This window comes from Bactrocera tryoni, chromosome 1 (genome assembly GCF_016617805.1).
Source record: "Bactrocera tryoni isolate S06 chromosome 1, CSIRO_BtryS06_freeze2, whole genome shotgun sequence".
Taxonomy (NCBI): Eukaryota; Metazoa; Arthropoda; class Insecta; order Diptera; family Tephritidae; genus Bactrocera; species Bactrocera tryoni.
In genome coordinates this window covers 47,616,466-47,637,567 of record NC_052499.1, presented here as the reverse complement: position 1 = coordinate 47,637,567, position 21,102 = coordinate 47,616,466, and the positions used below count along the sequence as shown (strand labels likewise).

Sequence of the window (21,102 nt, the reverse complement as noted above, 5' to 3'; positions counted from 1 at the left end):
TTGCAAATGTAAGTAAGTGCGCCCGAGTGCATGTACGAGTGCACTTGTACGCGTCTGCTTATGCGCAAATATGAGTGCAATGTCATGTAAGACCTAAGAACTTGTCCAGCGCTGTGATTCAGTTGTCGGTGCGTGCATAAAACGGCGGTTTTCTCGGAGGGGTTACTGTGGGGTTATGAGTTTGCTTTAGAAAATAATTGCTGGCTTACTATTTAATATATTGAACTCTCAGTGGAGTCTGCGGGCAGATTTTCGGCTATGTAAGGTAAGATGGCGCCAATATGGCAGTGTATCACACTTAGATTGCTAAATACAGTCCTTTGTGAAGCCAGTTGGCCCCTCAGCGACAGCTCGGAACACAATTCTACTAAGCTGCTCCAGACCATGCAACTTCTTCAAGAGTTATTTAAAGCAATGGTCCAACCAACCAACTAAACCATATCACAAAATTTTCGATATTTCACCTAGATGTCTCAAAGTATGAGATCCGAGGTATTTTAGCCTTGATTTGGCAAAGACGATACTTTCGAGTAGACTGTGTTGAGTTAATATTACCATATCTCACACATTTCAAAGCAGCTTATGTAACTGTCATCCGGAAAATATTTCATCCATTTTCACAACATGAGTCCCGATCGGTCAGTACCCAGTTAGAACTGCTATACCTACTGCATGGTGAAGCTTATTAAGCCTGTTCCTATTTCCTTCTGGGACAGAAGGTCTTTGCTATTGCACAACTGCTAGTATTAGATCAGCACTTGTCGAGCTCGCCTTAGACCTAACCAGTAGTGAGCTGGTGTGCCAGTAACTAGTGAGACTGAAGCACGTGAAATTATGCTGTAGTCAGCTGCCAGAGATAAGGTGTCGAGACCTCGCTTCACTGCTTTCAAGCAAATAATTGTTGGCTAAAGTGAAGGTGAAATACCGGTAGATTATAGAGGACCTCCTGGTTGGTATATTTGGTACATTCAGCAGTCTTGAAGAGGTAAAGTAAAACTCAAAGAACTTTTCATTTCACACTAATACCGCTTAATTGGTTCTGGCAGAAGGTGACTCTAAAATCCTTCACCGTTGAAGCCTTGGTATATCTTACATCCGGAATATGCCGGAACCGGATTCATGATCATGATATCAACATCTCATTTTACTCATACTACTGAAAGGAAACTTGGAAATAAATTTCTTTTGAACCCAGCTTGAGAAATTACCTCAAAAACAGGTTTGGTGAGATATCTGAGAAGATAAAGTGTGATCCATTTCGAGGTTTCCTACTTTGTAAAAAAAAAACACAGAAATTTGAAATATAATGGGAAATGTTTACCAACATGCGAAAGAACATTTTTTGGCATTTATTTTTTGAAGATTATCTCTTTCAAATGTTGGCCGCGGCTACGTCTCAGATGGTCCCTACAGGAAAAAATCTAACGATGTGATATCACACTGAGGAAAGTTCTCTGATCACCATTCACTTGGGAGTGGCCAGAAACGATTCTTTTACATATGGCTCAAGCAGCGACTTCTGGTATTTGACCAATTTCCTCTGGGTAGTCTAAGAACATCCGTTTGAAGGCGAGCTAAAGTGAGAAGGCGAAACATCCCCTACATAGGGTTCTGCGCTGGGTTTGGGCCCCCCAACTAAAAAAACACCCCCAATGACAAATAACAAGCAGCCTCAGATGAGAGACTCCCCCCACGACGGAAGAGAAGTGCGATGTGACCAAAGATGCCTTCTATGAGCGCTTGGAGCGCACCTATGAGAGCTGCCCGCATCGTTAGTTCTGCTCTCTCCAGACTGGACAATCAAAGCAAACGGGTATGGTAGTGAACGAGGGCAAGACGAAATATCTTCTGTCATCAAACAATCACTCACGATTTGGCTCTTACGTCACTGTTGACAGTCATAACTTTGAAGTTGTAGATAATTTCGTCTATTTAGGAACCAGTATTAACACCACCAACAATGTCAGCCTGGAAATCCAACGCAGGATTCCTCTTGCCAACAGGTGCTACTTCGGACTGAGTAGGCAATTGAAAAGTAAAGTCCTCTCTCTACGAACAAAAACCAAACTCTATAAGTCACTCATAATTCCCGACAGAAAAGTTCTGCGAAAGATTTATGGTTCTTTGCGCGTTGGCCACGACGAATATCGCATTCAATGGAACGATGAGCTGTATGAGATATATGACGACATTGACATAGTTCAGCGAATTAAAAGACAGCGGCTACGCTGGCTAGGTCATATCTTCCGAATGGACGAAAACACTCCAGCTCTGAAAGTATTCGACGCAGTACCCGCCGGGGGAAGCAGAGGAAGAGGAAGACCTCCACTCCGTTGGAAAGTCCAACTGGAGAAGGAACTGGCTTCGCTTGGAAAATCCAATTGGCGCCACGTAGCGAAAAGAAGAAATGGCTGGCGCGCTGCCGTTAACGTGAAATTATCTGCTCACCGAAGTATTCTCTCATTAAATCGATTGATATGCGATGTGTGGGAAGTAGTGTCGTCTTGTTGAAACCAAATGCCCCCGAGATCACCTTTCAATTTCAGGCATCAAATCGAGTGGTTATCATGGCGCGATAACCGTCTCCATTGAGGGGTATGTTCTCACCGCCATAATTTTTGAAGAAATATGAAACGATGATTCCACTGGCCCACAAACCACACTAAACCGTTGCTCTTTCTGGTTAAAGTGCCAGCTCTTGAATCTGTTCAGGATGCTCTTCGTGCCAAATGCGGCAATTTTGCTTGTTTACATACCCATTGCTGAAAATAATTTGGTTGGAAAACATCGAATCTTCTTGGAACTTTTCAAGAGCATGTTCTATGTTTTAAATAATACTGAACAAAAATAACATGACAAATTGACACGACTCAAGCGTGATCTGTCAAAACAAAGTTATTGAAAAAGCAAATCTACTTGGATTACTCGTTAGTATTAATCTTTCATTCCTAGAACCTATGATATCATTAAACGCAAAAAAATAAATAAGGAAGAAGACAAAAATTGTGACCTCATTTCATTCATCAAAGTTGTGGTGTAGAATTCTTACCAGACTTATTTTTTTTTGTTTTAAGTAAAAATTTCAAAATCCCTCTTTATAAGATTTTAACGTTCACTCTGCTTCCATTTTCACCAAAAGGGGTGGAGTGGTGTGGCGCCTTAGGAAAACGCAATTAAAAAGCAATAATAAGAACGGCTTAATTACGCGCACTACTTGTGATATTTACAACGCCATCATGGCATTCATATCTACATGTTATACAGGGTATTGCGTATGCCCATGCATATGCAGAGCACTCACTTTTGTTTCATTTGCCACTCGCAGGTTTTTTGTGGATATTTTAAGCTCAAAGCGTACGCTTGCAGGCAGAGGAAGCAATGAACATTGGCAGGAAATGAAAGGGGAAACGCTTAAATGCACTCGGCCGAACGCGCCCGCACACACAAACGCATAATTCGTATGCTTCGTATGTGCTGCTACGCCCTCAGCATGATGTAAAACTCGTATGTGCGTAATTGTATAAGTTTGTTTTGATTGCCCTTGCACACTTATAGGCGTTGCAGCGCGCTCATTTGCCTGCTAACACATATTCGTTTCTTGCATCGCAGCAGAAAACAAGTTTGTAATTCCTCATTGCCGGAACCAACATGTTCACGTTTGAGTGTGTTCTTGTGGGTGTATAAACAGAGGCCAACGTCAGACTTTTAAGCCTTATGTGTTTACATACAACATATTGTACAATTCCCTGCTATTAATTTTTCCAAAAATTGCAAAATTTCAAAACTTATAACAAGTTTTTCAATAAACAGGCTTAGATGTTATCATAAAGAGCGCTGAGATATGAAGGCCTTATAATTCTTTGAAGTTGTGTCTGTAGCTATTCTTCTTTACCATGTGGGACGTTAAGGACGTTGACGTTGTATCTCTGGTAACCATTAAAATCACGAAGTTCTGGATATTATACATCGTCATATAATGGTTTGTCAAAAAAGTCTTGCGGTATTTTTATTGAATTTTTTTTATTGAAATTGAAATGAATTTTTGATGACTCATGCCCAGCTCTTGACCGATGCTACGGCTGCTACTATGCCGGTCTCTTTCGACCAATTCAGCGATTCTATCGCAATTTTCGACGACAGGCCTTCCGGAGCGTGGCGCATCTTCGACCACCTCTACACCAGAACGAAAACGTTGAAACCATCGTTGTGCGGTGGAAATGGAAACTGTATCGGGTCCATAAACTGCACAAATTTTATTGGCGGCTTGAGATGCATTTTTGCCTTTATCGTCGTAGTACTGTAAAATATGCCGTATTTTCTCTGTATTTTGCTCCATGTTTGCGATGCTATAACTCACGAACGACTTAAAAGAAACGACAATCAATCAAACAGGTGTTAGCGCGTGATATGAGCTTTCCAAAAAGGTATAGCATGACCCGATGCGACGAATAAAACTAGAACTACGCGCTTTCAGCGTCAACTAGCGAAAATACCGCAAGACCTTTTTGACAACCAAGATGAGTGCTAAGCGTACTTACGCTAACCTGATTTCGTCTTTTAATTTTAAAATAGGCGCTCTTCCTAAAATATTCTACCATTTCCACCTCAGTAATTACTATTTGTCTCGAAGAAGTTATAATTACCATTTAGATTGCCGAAAAATTACGAGAGAAAAAGGTTCAACTCTGTAAATTTCTTACTCCCCCCGTGTACCCTGAATTGGTTGTATTGCCCCAGGTCCGTTTTCGTATTACTTTAGGGCAAAGTTTTCAAGATGGTCTCATTTGCATGTCAGTTTCTACTCTCCCTGTGCCCAGAAATGGCTATGATTTCAGAGCCGGCATCGAGTTGTATGGCCCACCGTCTATTGGCTCTAATTCTCCGGAGCCTCCGCGTCCATATCCCTTTTTTATTGTGTAGTTCTGTTTTCGTAGCTAGCTTTCATTTTTATACTCTTACAACCTGTTGCTACAGAGTATTATAGTTTTGTTCATCTAACGGTTATAAGTAAGTAGCGCCTAAAACTAATCGATTTGAATATAGGACTATATATGTGACCTGGTCTACGGAAAGGGGGCTTAGGTGTCAAAAAATCAAGAACAATAAATCAGAAACTGACGAAACGAGTTGTTTATTTTTAACAGATGTTTCCCAGAAAACTAGTTTTCGCACGTTAGCTCCCTTTTCGTAGACCAGGTCACATATATATAAATGATCAATATGACAAGAAAAGTTGAAATCCGGTGACTGACTGTCTGACCGTTCCGCCGTCCATGCTCTGCTGTAACTTGAGTAAAAAGAGACATCTTGATGAAACTTAGTATGCGCATTCCTTTACAAAAAAAAAACGAGTTCGTAGTTAGGCGTAATCGAACCACTGCCACGCCCATAAAACGCCATTAAGGGGGTATTCTGATCTAGAAGCATGAATTTCAGGTAATTTTTAAAGTGTCGTAAAAAAAAAGCAATTTATATTTTTACCATCCATTTTTTTATTAGTTATTTGTTAATTTTAGAAAAGTACAGAAAAAAATTAAAAACTAAAAACAGTAAAAAATTTCAAAAATTATGAGCTGACGAAGTGGGGGGTCTTTAAAAATGTCCACGTGACCATACGCATGATTTCAACGCTCCTAGTTATCTGAAACCAAAAAAAAAAGATTATTAATATTGAATAAAGTCACAATGGCCGGAACTACGGAAAAGTGGGAAGAAATTTTTTTCACAAAATGGCGACTGCCTGAAAAAAAGTTTTTTTGGATAACATTTCTGACTAGTTCGAATTTAATAAAAATAAAAATTTTGCGATGGGGCTAGTTCCAACCATAGACAAGCCTATAAAGAAGATTCTATAAAAATTTCATGTAAATCGGTCTAGTAGAACCTGAGAAATCGTGGGTATCATTCTGAAAAAGTCAGTTTTGAGAAAAACGCGTTTAAAGTTTAGGAGACAATTCTAGTGAACACGAACGCCACGTCACAAAATCGGCTGTATCTCCGAAAATAAGTCGAATTTTGAAAAATCCTTCCAAGGTCATATTTTTAAAAGTCTAAACTTTCAAGATATGCAAAAAAAAATCGATTTTTTTCAAAATCCTAGACAAGAATACCACCTTAACCCAAAACGTAAAAAGTGCCGTAACTGAGCACTAAATTAAGATATAAAACTGTAATTTGGCACAGAGGATCGCAGTGTCAAAAACTACAAAAATTACCCCCGAGATGGTTTAAGACGGTTTTTATGGAGCCGGGACCAAAATTGGACTATGGTTGAAATCACATATATTCACATATATCGAGACCCTCTCCACCGATTTCAACCAAATTTGGTACGTGACATTCGCCTTACATTTTTATGTTACAGTGTGAAATCGTACTACAAACACGCCTAAGTACTTTCCATATAACACAATTTTAAATTTCATTTCAAACTTTCTGGTATACAAATCAAGAATCAATTAAGCGGTTACATTGGTTTCCTCCGGTAAAAAACCGCATTTTTCAAAAAAGAAATTTCTCATAAAAAATGAAAAAAATTATTAGAATTTCTTATTGTTACAAACATACACTATTAGCAAAGAAATTCTGAAATTTTTGGAAAATCATATTTTAAAGTCGGCCATTGCGACGCCATTTCTGGTAACCCTTCGGAAAGAAAAAGATACGCCCGCGTTGGTAGGATAACTTCTTACAGGATCATCTTAAGTGAAAAATACGTTTTTTTTTAGGTAAAACCTTAACTTAGAACTTGGATGAAGGAAAAAAACTGAAAATTCGATTTTTACAAAAAAATGAAAATTTCAGAGAAAATTTTGCGACACTTTTTTTCAAATAGTTATAATCGAAAAAAACAAAAATCCTTCTTCCAAGTCTTTAAGTATTGTATCTCAAAGGCCTGTGTAAAATTTCATGCAGATCGGTTAAGTAGTTCTTAAGAAATCGTACCAATTGACTTCAAAAACACAGCTTCGAGAAAAACGCTTTTAAAGACGGCGCACTTAGCCTAGCTAGCCTTAAGCGCACAAGTTCTCAAAACTGTATCTTCGAAACTATTAATCGTATCGTATTAATATAACAAAAAAAAATATATATAAAAACCCCTAGGTACTGAATACTGAATATGTGAACCCGACGCTTTCTTCTTACCGAGAATTCACCATAGAGCGTACTTAACTAACAAACCTTATGTACCTGTAGATATTTCCCTGGCTTTAATCCTTGCAAGTTGCAAGCGTATGAAATGTTCGGTTATACTCTAATTTAGCTTTTCCTTACTTGTTGCTATTAGATTTTCCGTATTTAGTTAACCCAGCTTGTTTTCAAATGTTCTCCGTGTTTGCTTCTTTCCAACGATGTCACTTAAAAAAGGTATCATTTGCGTCATCTGGTTGTTCGTCTCAGTAAATTCTTGCAAGACTTGCTGTTTTTCCCTTTTTGTACAGTAATTTTTGGAAATGCCCGAGAGCGGACAACATCTGTGTTTAGTTGTGGTATATGTCGACGTATTGTCTACTGTGCCACATCTCTATATCATTATTCAGTTTGGCGGGAAGATGGACCACCTTTGCGCTCCCTTGTTCACAGACCTTGTCAGCGTTCATGTGTTTACTTTCTCGCCTATTGTCTTGTGGACATTTGTATTTCTATTTCGTCTTTCTTCCATAACCAGTTTTGTATTTTCTCCATTACGAGTAGATCTACTGGGAGAGCGCTGCTTATTAGTACCACTGCGGATTCGAAAACGGTGCGGTACACCGAGGCAACTCTCAAGGCTGCTGTTCTCGGCACCTTCGCGACAGCTTTCCATCTGTTTTTCACGTTCAATTGGCACATATTTCGCTACCATATAATAGCACTTACTGTGTTGCATCCATGATCAGCTTCCTTCTGCTTGCAAGCGGGTCTCCGGTATTTGCCATAAGTCTTAATAGTGACATGGTTATATTCGCTGACTTTTTAGCAGCGTGCTGAATTTGTATCCAGTACGTCAGTTTGTTATCCATCCTTTTGCCGAGATATTTTAGAATTTTCGTCGTTTGGATAGTTTCTGAGTGAGCTTGTATGTTGACCTCCAGCGGTATGTGTTTCCTAATAACCAGGATAAGCTCAGTTTTTTCCGCGGCTAAGTCCCATTTCGCGCTATTACATGCGTTTCTTATATCAATTCTTGCAAGAAGGTCTACTGGCCTCGTGAAGTTGTTCTTTCAACGCCTGCGATGGTGGCCACCGACATTGTTTATAGCAGCAATAATCCGGCGTTTCAGTAATCTTTCTAGCAGCTTTCCTGCTGTGTGTAGCATGCATAGTGATCTGTATGCCGAAGGTGTTGTAGCATCTCCTTTGCCTTTGCTTATCAGGGTCAGGTGCTGTCACTTCCTTACTTCTAGGAAAAAGTAAGCGAAAATTAGGTTCATCGAATTCGTTCCTGCAAAATAAGTCGTGGAGACCTTTTGTATGCTGTTATTTTCAGAACTGAGTTGTAATGTTTGTACTTTACATTAAATAGAAAAAATTTGGATTTCCTTAGCAATCAGAGTGCTATGCTTTGAAAATAAATCATATCACTCTTGTTGGAAAACCTGGTACAACGTTAAGAGTTTGAGTAAGTCTCTGTCCCACCTGTAACGTGATTCACACTAATCTAGTTTTTATGAGTCATTTCAGAAATTCACTCAGAGTTTGTGCAATTGTTAACCAAAGGCCACTCACTGTAACTAAAATATATGTGCATATTTCTCATCTCTTATGAAGTTGTAGCTACTCCCTCACACACACACACACACACCAACAAACACAGTTAGTCCTAAAATGTATCACATATTCTTCCGCAGACATTTCCTTCCTTCAAAGGCTGGTCATACAAACAGCTTCCTAATATCGCGCTTATCACATGCATCTCGCGTATTTCATTGATAATCTCGCCCGTGACGCTCCTTACGCACAACCTCCGCCCGCTCAGCGCTCTGCTATGTCTTGCTCACAAAATTATTTCGCTTTCGTTGCCCACTTTATCTGAGCTCTGACATACCATTGTTTCGTATTGTTTGTTTTGTCGCCCTCTCCGCTTGTGATTGTCATCTGCCGCTTCTGTTGGCCTGTGTATGTGCGCCTAAAAGTCGGCTTGTACTGCGATTAGTGCGGTTACAAGTAGAAAGGCGAAAACAATAAATTGCGCCAAATGGTCTACGGATGACTGTGGTTGAACTTAATAGCGCTTTTAGGATGTGTGCTTAGCGATTACGCATAAAATATGCATATGCTTTGTTCAAATTGATAAATTCATTTGCTTTTGTTCTCAGGCTCAGACGCGCCATGTCTTAGCTGTCAGAGCCCTATTGTTGCCCCGCATTCTATTAAGCATATAATTTGTATTTGTTGTTGGCGCAGGCTCGCTCATTTCTTGTCGCTTGGCTGCTGTTGCTTATCAATATGCAATAAAAATAAATAATGAAATTTATATTGAAGGAAAAGGCATATGCCGCCTAGAATATTGAATAAGATATGAAAGCGTTGCATATACGTAGGCGCTTGGCAGAGAGAAGCGCTGTTACTTTTACTTTATAAACATAGTTGGATATGTATGGCTGCTTGCAAGCAACCATATGGCTTATATACTCTTTATAAATACCTCTATGTGTTTAAATACATATATGGTATATGTGTATATACTTATATACATTTATATACCCTCCAGCTTGTACATTCACATTTGCTCTGTCATATGTTTTAGTTAAGAGTTTTGACGTTGGTTTCGTTACTGTTTTATCGCCATCATAACTTTCTGCTGCCATTTTATACATAACTGTTTTTCCGCTTCTGTCTTGTACTCTATCAGACTTTCTGTGTATATTCATTAACTTTTTTCTGCTTTTATTGCTGCTATTCAGTACTTTGCTATGTCTTCTCACCACAATATCTTCATATAAGTATTTGTGTGCTGCATATACGCAAATGTACGTCATCCAGAATACAGATCGCAATACATAGACAAACTTATTGCCATGCATATAAGTTCGGCATTTATTACTATAACAGAGATCAATACTCGAACGCATTAAAATTTGGGTTAATTAGATACTTGTTTACCGAATTTATGCTTTGCATATATATTAATTAAAATGTGATAGATAACTTTCATATTGGTGTGAATAATTTTTTGATACATACATACATATATAACTGTACATACAAGAAGCACGAAGTAATACTTAATCAGGTGGTTCCGTGGCAGAGTCTGGAGTTGGGAGTAGGTTAGGTTTAGCGGATTAAAGTTCCGCACTCCGGCTTCTGATGCTTCCCCCCCACTTTAAAAAAAAAAAAAAAAAACAAAAGAAAAAAAATACAAGAAGCATCCCAAAGGAAACAGAACTTTTTGAATCTAGCGCCTCTGGTGGCGCCATCTATTTGTCGACTGGTGCGTTAGAATCTGCTATCTTTATCGAGTGTCAAGTAAGAATTTCATAACATTTCATCGATTCGAAGTGAGTTATTGCGTTTTCAGTGTCAGTATGTTTGCGTTGTCGGTGCGAAAATGAGCTTCGAACAAAGAGCCAACATTAAATTTTGTTTTAAAATTGGTTAAACATTTACCGAAACGTTGCAATTGATGAAACAAGTTTATGGCGATGATTGCCCATCCAGTAGCAGAGTGCGCGAGTGGTTTCAACGTTTTCAAAGTGGTCGTGAGAACATAAATGATGATCAACATATGGGCCAATCAAAATCCGTGATCACCAAAAATTCCATTGAAACTGTGCGTGAATTCATCGAAAATCAGCCGAAATCCTCATTGAAATTCATGGAAATGAAATTAAACATCTCCAAAACATCGATTTATCGCACTTTGACCGAATATTTGGGCATACGAAAGGTGTGTGCACGGTTTGTTTCGCACAAATTGACTGACGGCTCAGAATTGCTCAGAATCCAACATTCGAAGGACGATTATTTGACCAAAAATCGCATTTTAACCATTAACCACTCTCCGTATTCACTTTATATGGCACCGTGCGACTTCATCCTTTTCGGAAAAATGCATTGGTCCATGAAAGGAAAGCGTTATGCAGAAGTGGAGGCCATTCAAAAGGCTTGCACCGGCATACTGGCGACCATACCGGCCAGCGAGCTAAAACACTTGTTCGACATGCTTTTGGACCGTGCAAAAAGCTGTATTGAAGCAGTCTCCTTCTGGTTTTTCTTCTTTTGAATAAAATAAATTGATTTTGCCGAAAAAACCATTTGTTCTGTTTTTTTTTTTGTTTTAAGTCCTGTTTACTTTGGAACGCACCTTGTACTCCTTCTTCTTAATTGGCGCAGACACCGCTTACGCGATTATAGCCGAGTTAACAACAACACGCAAGTCCAGGAGGATGGAGTCATGTGTAGAAGTTCACGCAAGTGAGGAAAGTTCGCCATTCACTTGGGAGTGGCCAGAAACGATTCTTTTACATATGGCTCAAGCAGCTCACTACTTCCGGTCTTTGACCAAGTATCCTCTGGGTAGTCTAAGAACATCCGTTTGAAGGCGAGCTAAAGTGAGAAGGCGAAATATCCCCACATAGGGTTGTGCGCTGGGTTAGGGACCCGCCAAGTAAAAAAAAACACCCCCAATGAATAGTAAAAAGAAAAAAAATAAGAAAAAATGAAAAAAAAAGAAAAAAGCACCTTGTACTACTGTGGTAGAAAATAGTAAGAATTTTTAATTTAAATAACCCGAAAACCCATAGAAAAAGGCTGTCGATAATATTTGTTGACGCGAGCAAGTGTTTTTGATTGGAACAAATTATTCAAAGAGCGTCGAAAACGCGTTGAACCACTTCCAGGACGACCATCAACATCAACTGATGATCAACACGTCAATAAAATAAAGGCATTGGTGCTTGAGAATTGACGCGTAACAGTCGGAGATCTGACGCAACGCTGGAATATCGGAAAAATCAGTGAAAACCAGTTTGAAAGATCATTTGGGCCTAAGAAATGTGGAAACCCGGTTGGTTCCAAAATCACAAAAGTTTTTCGAAAACAGCGTGGCGTGAAACAATGCTTTCCTTTCTAGGATGTCATAAAATGTATTATTACTGGCGATGAGTCTTTGATCTATGCTTACGACCTGAAAACAGACATTCAATCGGTCGAATATTGTGGTAAAGGCGAGCCGAAGTCGAAAAAACCAAGCAGGTCAAAAATCACGGTTATGTTGACAGTTTCCTCGATTATTGAGGTGTGATGCACTCCGGATTCTTCCGAGCAAACGTTGGAACGAGAATATTTCGGGCCAAGGAGGATTCCTTTTAAGGGGAATTCATAGAAGAAGACTATTTTTTGCGCATTGTAATATTCACTGTCTCATCGGTAAGGGAAGGTTGTTCAATAAGTTTGGTCGTTTGATAAGAAAAACACAATTTTTCAAGATTCAAGATACACTTTATTATTAGGTACAATTTCCCTAAACATTAATTAAACTTGCTCCAACGATTCTCCAATCTGTGGATCCCATCCCTGAAGTGAGAATTCGGAAGGTCTGCAAAATACGCTTCAACAGCCGTTATGAGCTCTTCATTTGATGAAAAGCGCTTGCCACGCATACGTTTTTTGAGTTCTGGAAAGAAATTAAAGTCGCTGGGGGCCAAGTCTGGTGAAGACGTTGGATGCTTCAACAATTCGAACTTAATTTCATGGTTTTTAGCCATTGTCAAAATGCTCTTGTGACACGGCGCTTTGTCCTGATGAAAAAAGATTTTTTTCTTCTGCAAAGCGGGTCTTTTTCACGAATTTTTTCCTTCAACTGCTCCATAAGGTTGCAATAATATTCAGAATTAATTGTTTTACCAGTTTGCAAATAATCTGCAAACCAAATTCCTCTCGCATCCCAAAAAACTGATGCCATAACCTTCTTGCCCGATTTCTGGATACGAACTCTTTTCGAAGCCGAACAACCAGGTTCACATAACTCTTTAGTCTCTTGTTTTGATTCAGGATCACGGTTATAGATCCAAGTCTTATCCATAGTGATGAATCGACGAACAAAATCCACTTCGTCGTTTTTAAAACGCTCTAAATGTTGCTGAGAAAGTCGCATTCGAATGTGTTTTTCTGCCATTGTTAGCGAATGCGACATCCAGCTTTCTATAACCCAAAATTTCACTTAAAGTATGACTCACACTGCCTAATGAGATGTGTGAAGCCTCTACTAAATCCCTCTTAGTCTTCCAAAACCATATCCTGTATTTTGGCAATGATTTCTGGGTTTGATGCGATTTTTGGACGTCTTACATGTGGATCGTCTTCAAGGCTTGTACGGCCACGTTTAAATTCAGCTATTCATCTTTCTACTGTTCTATTTGTAGCTGAACAATCATTATACACTTTTAACATTCGTTCGTGAATTTGCTTTGTTGCTACACCTTCCAAAAACAAGAATTTTATCACTGCACGATATTAAATTTTTTCCATAGTAACAAAATTAAATGTCTCGTAAACAAAGAATAAATTCACAGATTAAAATGAAACTTCACTGACGTTCATATGAGGAGTGTAGCAACAAAACAAAAGAAAAATTTGGGCTATTAGCAACGCCTTCTCTTATCGAACCTGGTACTTACCATATATCGAAATCTCTCAGCCAAATCTAAATCAAATCGGAAGTGACGCAAGCTCTCTTGACGTTCGTTGAAAAGCAGCTGGCGGAAGCAGAAAATGTGGGATTGGATTCAGATGCTAAATAGAAAGATAGACCACGATGCGAGAACTTGCGAAAACCACGATTGTGATGGACCCACTGCCACCCGCAGATGATTTATCAGCACAAAAAATTAAAACAGTTTTCGCAAAAAAGGCGATACAGAGTAGTGAATAAATTTTTTGCTATTTTTTATGCTCCACCTCGAAAGAAATATTAAAAATATATTCTTAAACGCCACTGCTTACTGCTTACCAACTATCAATTTTATTGCACAATATTTGCATGTATCCACATGAATCTAAATGCAGCAGCAATCATCTAATTGACTAACATTTTATGCAACTTCCTCTTTGCAGCTTGAAAAAATTACACAAAGTGCAGCTACTCGTCTCCGAGGCGAACATCTTCTATCATCCGAACTTGGAGCGTCAACTGCGCGCTGACTACGAGGCGCACACCAACTGTAGCAGCTTCGCGTGCCGCCTGCGTGACAGCGTCATTGGCACTCACCAATTTCGAGTCAATCAATATGATTTGAATTTTATGTGGCAACAAATGGAGGCGTACGCACAATACACCGCCAACAGCAGCGCGCCGGATGCGGAACTGCCGAGCGCCAGCGAAATTGGCGCCAGCACAGCGCAGCGCGCAAAGCGCGGTACAGGCGGCGGCGGCGGTGCGAGGGATAGCGAAGATGTGGCAACGAAGAATTATCGCTACTTCACGGCGCAGTCAGGCGTGGATTTCAAGAGCAGCACGCAGCTGATTTTCGATGTGCTAATGCAGATAATTGAGGTGAGTGCGTAAACTGTGCTGCCGAGCAGCGATGTGAAGTGGGCGCGGACGGCGGGAAAGGGCGTGAATAAAATGTGCAACACCAGTGAATATAGCAAAAGCAAGACAATTTCTGATGAGTATTAAGGCAGGTACGCGTTGCGCGCTTGGCATGCAGATTTCGTGTAAAGTTGCAAATTGCTTGGTGCAACTTATATAACTTGCAACGCGCAACTTGCGACCTGGAGCTATTCGTGCAACACGCAAAATCAATCAAAATTTCACGCGCAACTAATGCAAATCACAGTTAGCGCCAGTTGTCAGCGCGCGGCTTGTTGCTACCATTGTTGTTGCACATAAAATTTTACACCGTTATGTATGCAACTAGCGGCGCCGAATGACAGAAATCCAAATTGGAATTCATTAGGCGAACGCGTTGCGGGTTTGAAGGACATTCGCCTGGCTTATTGATGGCGTTTGTTAATTGCTTGGCTGCTTGCAACGCGAATTCCACGCATACATACACACGTACATACAGCTGTAGTGCTGTTAGTCACTTTAGTCAGTCTCGATTATTGCTAACGGCCTGACATGGCATTTGAATTGCCTTGAGCGGGCCGACATGTCGTATGAGCAATATTCACTATGCAGTTTGCATGCCACACACGCTTGCCGCTTATGCAACACATATTGATATGTGCGTGTTCGCGCAGTTTGTGCTGCCAAATAAATTTTGACACAAATTCACTCGCTGTGGCATGTAAAATTCGCCAGTTTGAAACAAACGAGCAGCTGCCGCGCCGTGCCACATGTGTGTAGTGACGCCTATAGGGCAGCCCTTAACACCATGTGCGTGCGTTTGTAGCTGTAGGTTGGTTATTTTTGAGCGCACCAAGTGCTTCGTGACAGCTTTTGTTATTACTCACGCTGTGTGCGTGTCCGTGTGTGCGCCCCTAGAGTTGCTGGCAAAGTTTTGCCTGTGTCACATAAATTGAGTGGCGTGCAAGTGCGCAACGCCGTCGCTAAATGTTTGCAGTCTGAATGGCTCTGGCTTGATCTTGCCACACACTGCACCTTCAGATCATATTTAAATCCACAATGTGGGCGACATTTGGCTACTCACGTGCGCATACAAATGCAGTCGGTTGAAACGGAGCTACGTTTTTCCTGGAATTTATGTCTTCGTGGGCATAGGTTTAAATATTTTTTAGTGGTTTTAAACTTTAAAAGGCTTTTAAAAATAATGAAAAATGAAAAAATATCGATAATTTTCCCCTCTCTGTTCAATACCCCTATCTGACGGAGATGCGCCAACATCCGGCAGCGCTCTGTATTATGAGGTGACACTAACACCAAAGCGATCCCTTGTCAGTGTGCTTTAAGATTTCAGTTTTTAAATTTCAGTAGCCTACAGTTATTTTGCGACAGCGATGCCAGAGGCTATGTCTGACTTGTTAAAAGCGAAAATAATAGTAAAAATTTCCTAACACTTACAATCCTACGGTACAAAAATCACAAAATAGCTATACATGATGCAAAATTGTTGAACTTAAATCGAAATCAAGACACCTCAAATACCCTACAGACCTCGTAGCACATTAGTCGCAAATTTTTCCTTCAGATTTGCTTATCTTTTAACAGCGTAGAGCAGACCTCATGCCCGAAACCTTCACTTCTATGTATGTAGTATTGAGTTAGTTTTGTGCATTCTTGTTTGATAGAAAAGGGTTGATAAGCGGCTTGAACGCTGCAAACCGCTGTTCCTGTCTACCCTCTGAAGATCACAGCAGATCGTAAAGTCTAAAATCAAGTTTTATATTAAATTTTTTTTTAATTAGCCATGGCGATCCTTAACACTCAGAAATTTTTTAATAATCTTCAATATATAATTACGCCAACCAAAAAGTTTGTGCTCCCTTTTTGACTGTATTGTCGTTGGCATATATGAATCAAATTTATACCATTGGAAAGCAGAAGACATTCAGAAGTGCACAACACATTGCACAATGTTAACTTTTTGCTCGAATTCTTCAATAAAGTTTAAAAACTATAAACATTTTTAATAAATTGTATTTTCTATTGGTCAAACTTGATGCCCGCAGTTCCTTCTTGAGTGAAAGCTGTAAGTGTTAGCTATTCAGCGATAGGCTCATCCATATATGTATACATATATATATATATTTTCCCGTAGCTCCTAGGTGGAACATAGGGCCTCAATGGACTCCATATAATATAGCAATACAAGGTCTGTTGCAAAAGAAACAGGACTGTTAAAAAAACAACAAAAAATTAATATTTTTCAAAAGTTATATTTTTTTATTCAAAGTAGTTTCCTTGTGCCTCGATACAGCGTTTAGCCCGGTCAATTAGCATTTCAATTGAGTGTTTAAGGTCATTTTTCGGAATGCTCTTAAGAATATCGGTCGTCGCCTTTTGGATAGCTGAAATGTCCTGAAACCAGTGTCCTTTCATGGGCAAATGAAGTTTTCCAAATAAGTAAAAATCACAGGGTGCCAGGGTTCTGTAAAAAAGTTAGTGACAAGCGTCGATCGATGACACGGCGCATTATCGTGCAACAGGCGCCAGGACCCTGCCTCATGGTATTGTGGTCGAGCACGACGAAGGCGTGACAAAAGACGCTTCATAACACCAAGGTAAAACACAGCATTAATCGTTTGGCCAAGTGGGACGAACTCTCGGTGTACAATACCCTCGGAATCGTAAAAACAAATCAGCTTTTTCTTTATTTTTGACTTCTGAAGACGACCAATTTCAGAGGTCCTCACGACCTTCTTGGAATCGCTTAAACCACTCATGCGCATTACTACGGGATAGGCACTGATCACCATAAACTTTTTTCATCATTTGAAATGTTTCAGCAAACGTTTTCCCAAGTTTAAAATATGATTTTGAAATATGAAAATTCAACTGTATTTTATTTGTTTGGGATTGTGAATACATGCGTGCGTTCAGAAATATTAGGGTCAGAGGCACGAAAAAATGAGAATTTTCAGTATTTTTTTTTTTATTAAATCGTGTTATTTTACAAAAGTAGTAATATGGCATTTATATTAGGTTGTCTTGCGGTATTTTCGCTAGTTGGCGCTGAAAGCGCGTAGTTCTAGTTTTATTCGTCGCATCGGATCATGCTATACCTTTTTGGAGAGCTCATTTCACGCGCTAACACGTGTTTGATTGATTGTCGTTTCTTCTAAGTCGTTCGTGAGTTATAGCGTCGCAAATATGGAGCAAAATAAACAGAAAATACGGCATATTTTACAGTACTACTACGATAAAGGCAAAAATGCATCTCAAGCCGCCAATAAAGTTTGTGCAGTTTATGGACCCGATCCAGTTTCCATTTCTGTCGTCGAAAATTGCGATAAAATCGCTGAATTGGTCGAAAGAGACCGGTATAATAGCAGCCATAGCATCGGTCAGAAGCTGGGCATGAGTCATCAAAAATTCATTTCAATTTCAATAAAAAAAATTCAATAAAAATACCGCAATACTTTTTTTAAAAACCCATTATTATATAAAATTAATTTCCAAAGTTATAGTTGTTTGTGTTGACCCAGTTCCAAAAAAAGGTACTTGCGGTGACAACCACAAGTCCTTGGAGATTCTTCTAAAATCAATCGGACAAAAAAAATTAGTATTCTATATAGATAATCCTGGGCCTGATCGAAGTATTTTTTTTCAAAAATTAACAAAATTGCGGCCTCAGGAAATTTTTGTCTAAATTTTTGGGTCAGTTAATTGGTCTTAAAAAATCGAAATTTTTGAAAAAAAGAATCCTTCGAGTTTATTATGTATTCTAAAAGCTGCATAAATTTCATTAAAATCTACTGAGCGGTTACAGTTGTCACCAGTTCAAAAAACATAGTTTTGAGAAAAATGCGTTTAAAGTTTCACACTAGCGCTTTGAAGTGCCCGAGCTATCTTCGTTATATGTCGAATAACTCAAAAACTAATTATCGAATCAACATGAAATTTTCAGAAAATTGTTTTAAGATATTACACTTAACGAAAATGCAAAAAAAAAAATAATTTTTTGTAAATTCTGACTACCCCTAACCCCTTAATATATTGTATTTAATACACCCTGTCAAGAAAGTATCGGGAGTTTAAAAATTAAACGAAAATAATTTATTTTATCCCCTCCGTCATTCGGATGATTGCTGGTTCGTAAGTGTGCCATATTCATAGGCCCATGTTTCGTCACCAGTAATTATGCGTTCCATGAAGGTGGGATCCGAATTGGCTCGATCCAACATGGTTGCAGCTACCTGCTCTCGATACCTTTTTTGAAGGAAATTCAGCTCTATCGGTCTTGCAGCAACGCGTTGCATGCCCAATTTTTCATGCATAATCGTATGTACGCTCTCGTGTGACATCTCCAATTTATGGGCAAACTCTCTCAAGCTCTCATGGTTATTTTTGGCAACAATTTCCTTCACTTTTTTAACGTTATCATCGGTCACACTCGTTGAAGGCCGTTCAGAACGAGGCAGGTCCTCGACGGGCTCCCCACCCTCCTTGAATGCTCTGTACTACTCGTGAGTGCGCGTTTTTGAAAGAGCAAATTCACCAAAAGCCTTCTGCAATGTATCGACACACGAAAATTCGTTCGCAACACAAAATTTGACACAAATATGTTGATCAATATTTTCGGTCATTGTAAAATTCGACAAACATGTGAGGTCGACTGACATAAACAGCTGCTGTAAACACACTGGTTGGCAGATCATTTTTGACATCATAATTAAGGACAGTTGTACCAACCTAGGAAAAAAATTTACCTATCTTCCATATAAGCGGGAAATTTGAATGAAGAATTCCCGATACTTTCTTGACAGGGTGTAAGTATCAACAAATTGTGGGACCGGTCAATATGTTAATGGAAATGCCCGTTTAATAGAGTGTCCATTTAATGCAGCTTTCACTGTATTTCTTATTTATGAATTGTTTTGACTATCCTATCTTCTAAGTTGATTCAAACTGGACACTGTGTGCTAAATTGTGTTAAGGGGGTATTCTTGTCTAGGATTTTGAAAAAATCGATTTTTTTTTTGCATAACTTGAAAGTTTAGACTTTTGAAAATATGACCTTGGAAGGAATTAGAATTGTCTCCTAAACTTTAAACGCGTTTTTCTCAAAACTGAATTTTTCGGAACGATACCCATGATTTCTCAGGTTCTACTGGACCGATTTACTTGAAATTTTTATAGAGTCATCTTTATAGGCTTGTCTATAGTTGGAACTAGCCCCAGCCCCAAATTTTTATTTTTGTTATTTTTAAAAAATTAGAAATAGTCAGAAAAAGTGATCCAAAAAAATTTTTTTCAGGCGTTCGCCATTTTGTGAAAAAAAATTTTTCCCACTTTTCCGTAGTTCCGGCCATTGTGACTTTATTCTAGATTAATAATCTTTTTTTTTTTGGTTTTAGATAACTAGGAGGGTTGAAATCATGGGTATGGTCATGTGGACATTTTAAGTGACCCCCCACTTCGTCAGCTCATAATTTTTAAATTTTTTTAGTTTTTAATTTTTTTCTGTACTGTTCTAAAATTAACAAATAACTAATAAAAAATGGATAGTAAAAATATTAATTGCCTTTTTTTTACGACACTTTAAAAATTACCTGAAATTCATGCTTCTAGACCAGAATACCCCCTTATAATCGGTTCTTTTGTTTTTATATATAAAGATATATGTATGTATATATATAACCTTATATCTATTTCGCCGAGGTTTAGGGGACATGTACAACCATTAGGTGAACCAAACTATTATGCTCTGTAGCAACAGCTTGCAAGAGTAAAAAAATCCAATCTTGACTGGTTTGCAGTGATGAAACTTCTTTTCTATCACATTAACAACAATAAATAAATACTATTTGCACACACTAGTGTCGTATCAAAATTTCTTTCTTAGATTCGACTACGATTTTGAAAATAATAGCTATTCGTCTGATCAAGTTTCATCGTATGTCTTCTTCGGGGACAAATGAGTTTGTTTTAAGGGTCGCACGCTTGCGGTAGATTAAAGTAAGTCCGATGTACGAAGGTTTCATTTATTTTAAACTAGCCTTTCCGGAGAATTTTGTAACGTCTAAGAAAAGAATGAGGATACCAAGCAAGTTGAACGCTTTTCCGCTATAACAAAACTAAATTAAGCATTTTCTGGGTTTTTGTTTATAGAATCAAGATTATTTCCTCAGTGTATGTCTTCGATATTTTATTTCTTTATCTGCGGTTTGGACGAAAACGAATGCAACAAATTTGAGATACTGAAAATCTAACTGGCTAGTCAATCTTCATCTATATATTGTGGTTTATGTACCACAAAGTAAAGTGTCTTTTATGTCTTACAATTGATTGGTTTGACAATTTTCAATAAATATCCTAACCGTTTTTGGCCACTCGAGATTCGTGTTCTTCAAGATTTTCTATTTCTTTCAGCACAATCACATTTTGGTCTTGCCAAATCTGGTGAAATTCACTGAAATTTGCGAGAGTCGTGATCAAATCAAATGGATTAAGGATAAAGCTTTAAAATTGCAGGAGAATATACCAATGGACGACACCATTTCACATCAGGTAAGCGCAGAGAGGCAAAAACCAAATAGGTACATACATACATA

The 21,102-nt window shown here is 38.8% G+C and overlaps 1 protein-coding gene across 1 annotated transcript in view; it reads left to right on the top strand.

Moving 5' to 3' along the window:
• LOC120772341 overlaps positions 1-21,102 on the top strand; it is an 87,054-nt gene that overhangs the window by 14,694 nt on the left and 51,258 nt on the right. The window contains exons 6-7 of the mRNA XM_040100900.1: positions 14,038-14,476; positions 20,921-21,058. Of these exons, the coding sequence (XP_039956834.1) occupies positions 14,038-14,476; positions 20,921-21,058 (577 nt within the window). The remainder of the gene's footprint in view (positions 1-14,037; positions 14,477-20,920; positions 21,059-21,102) is intronic.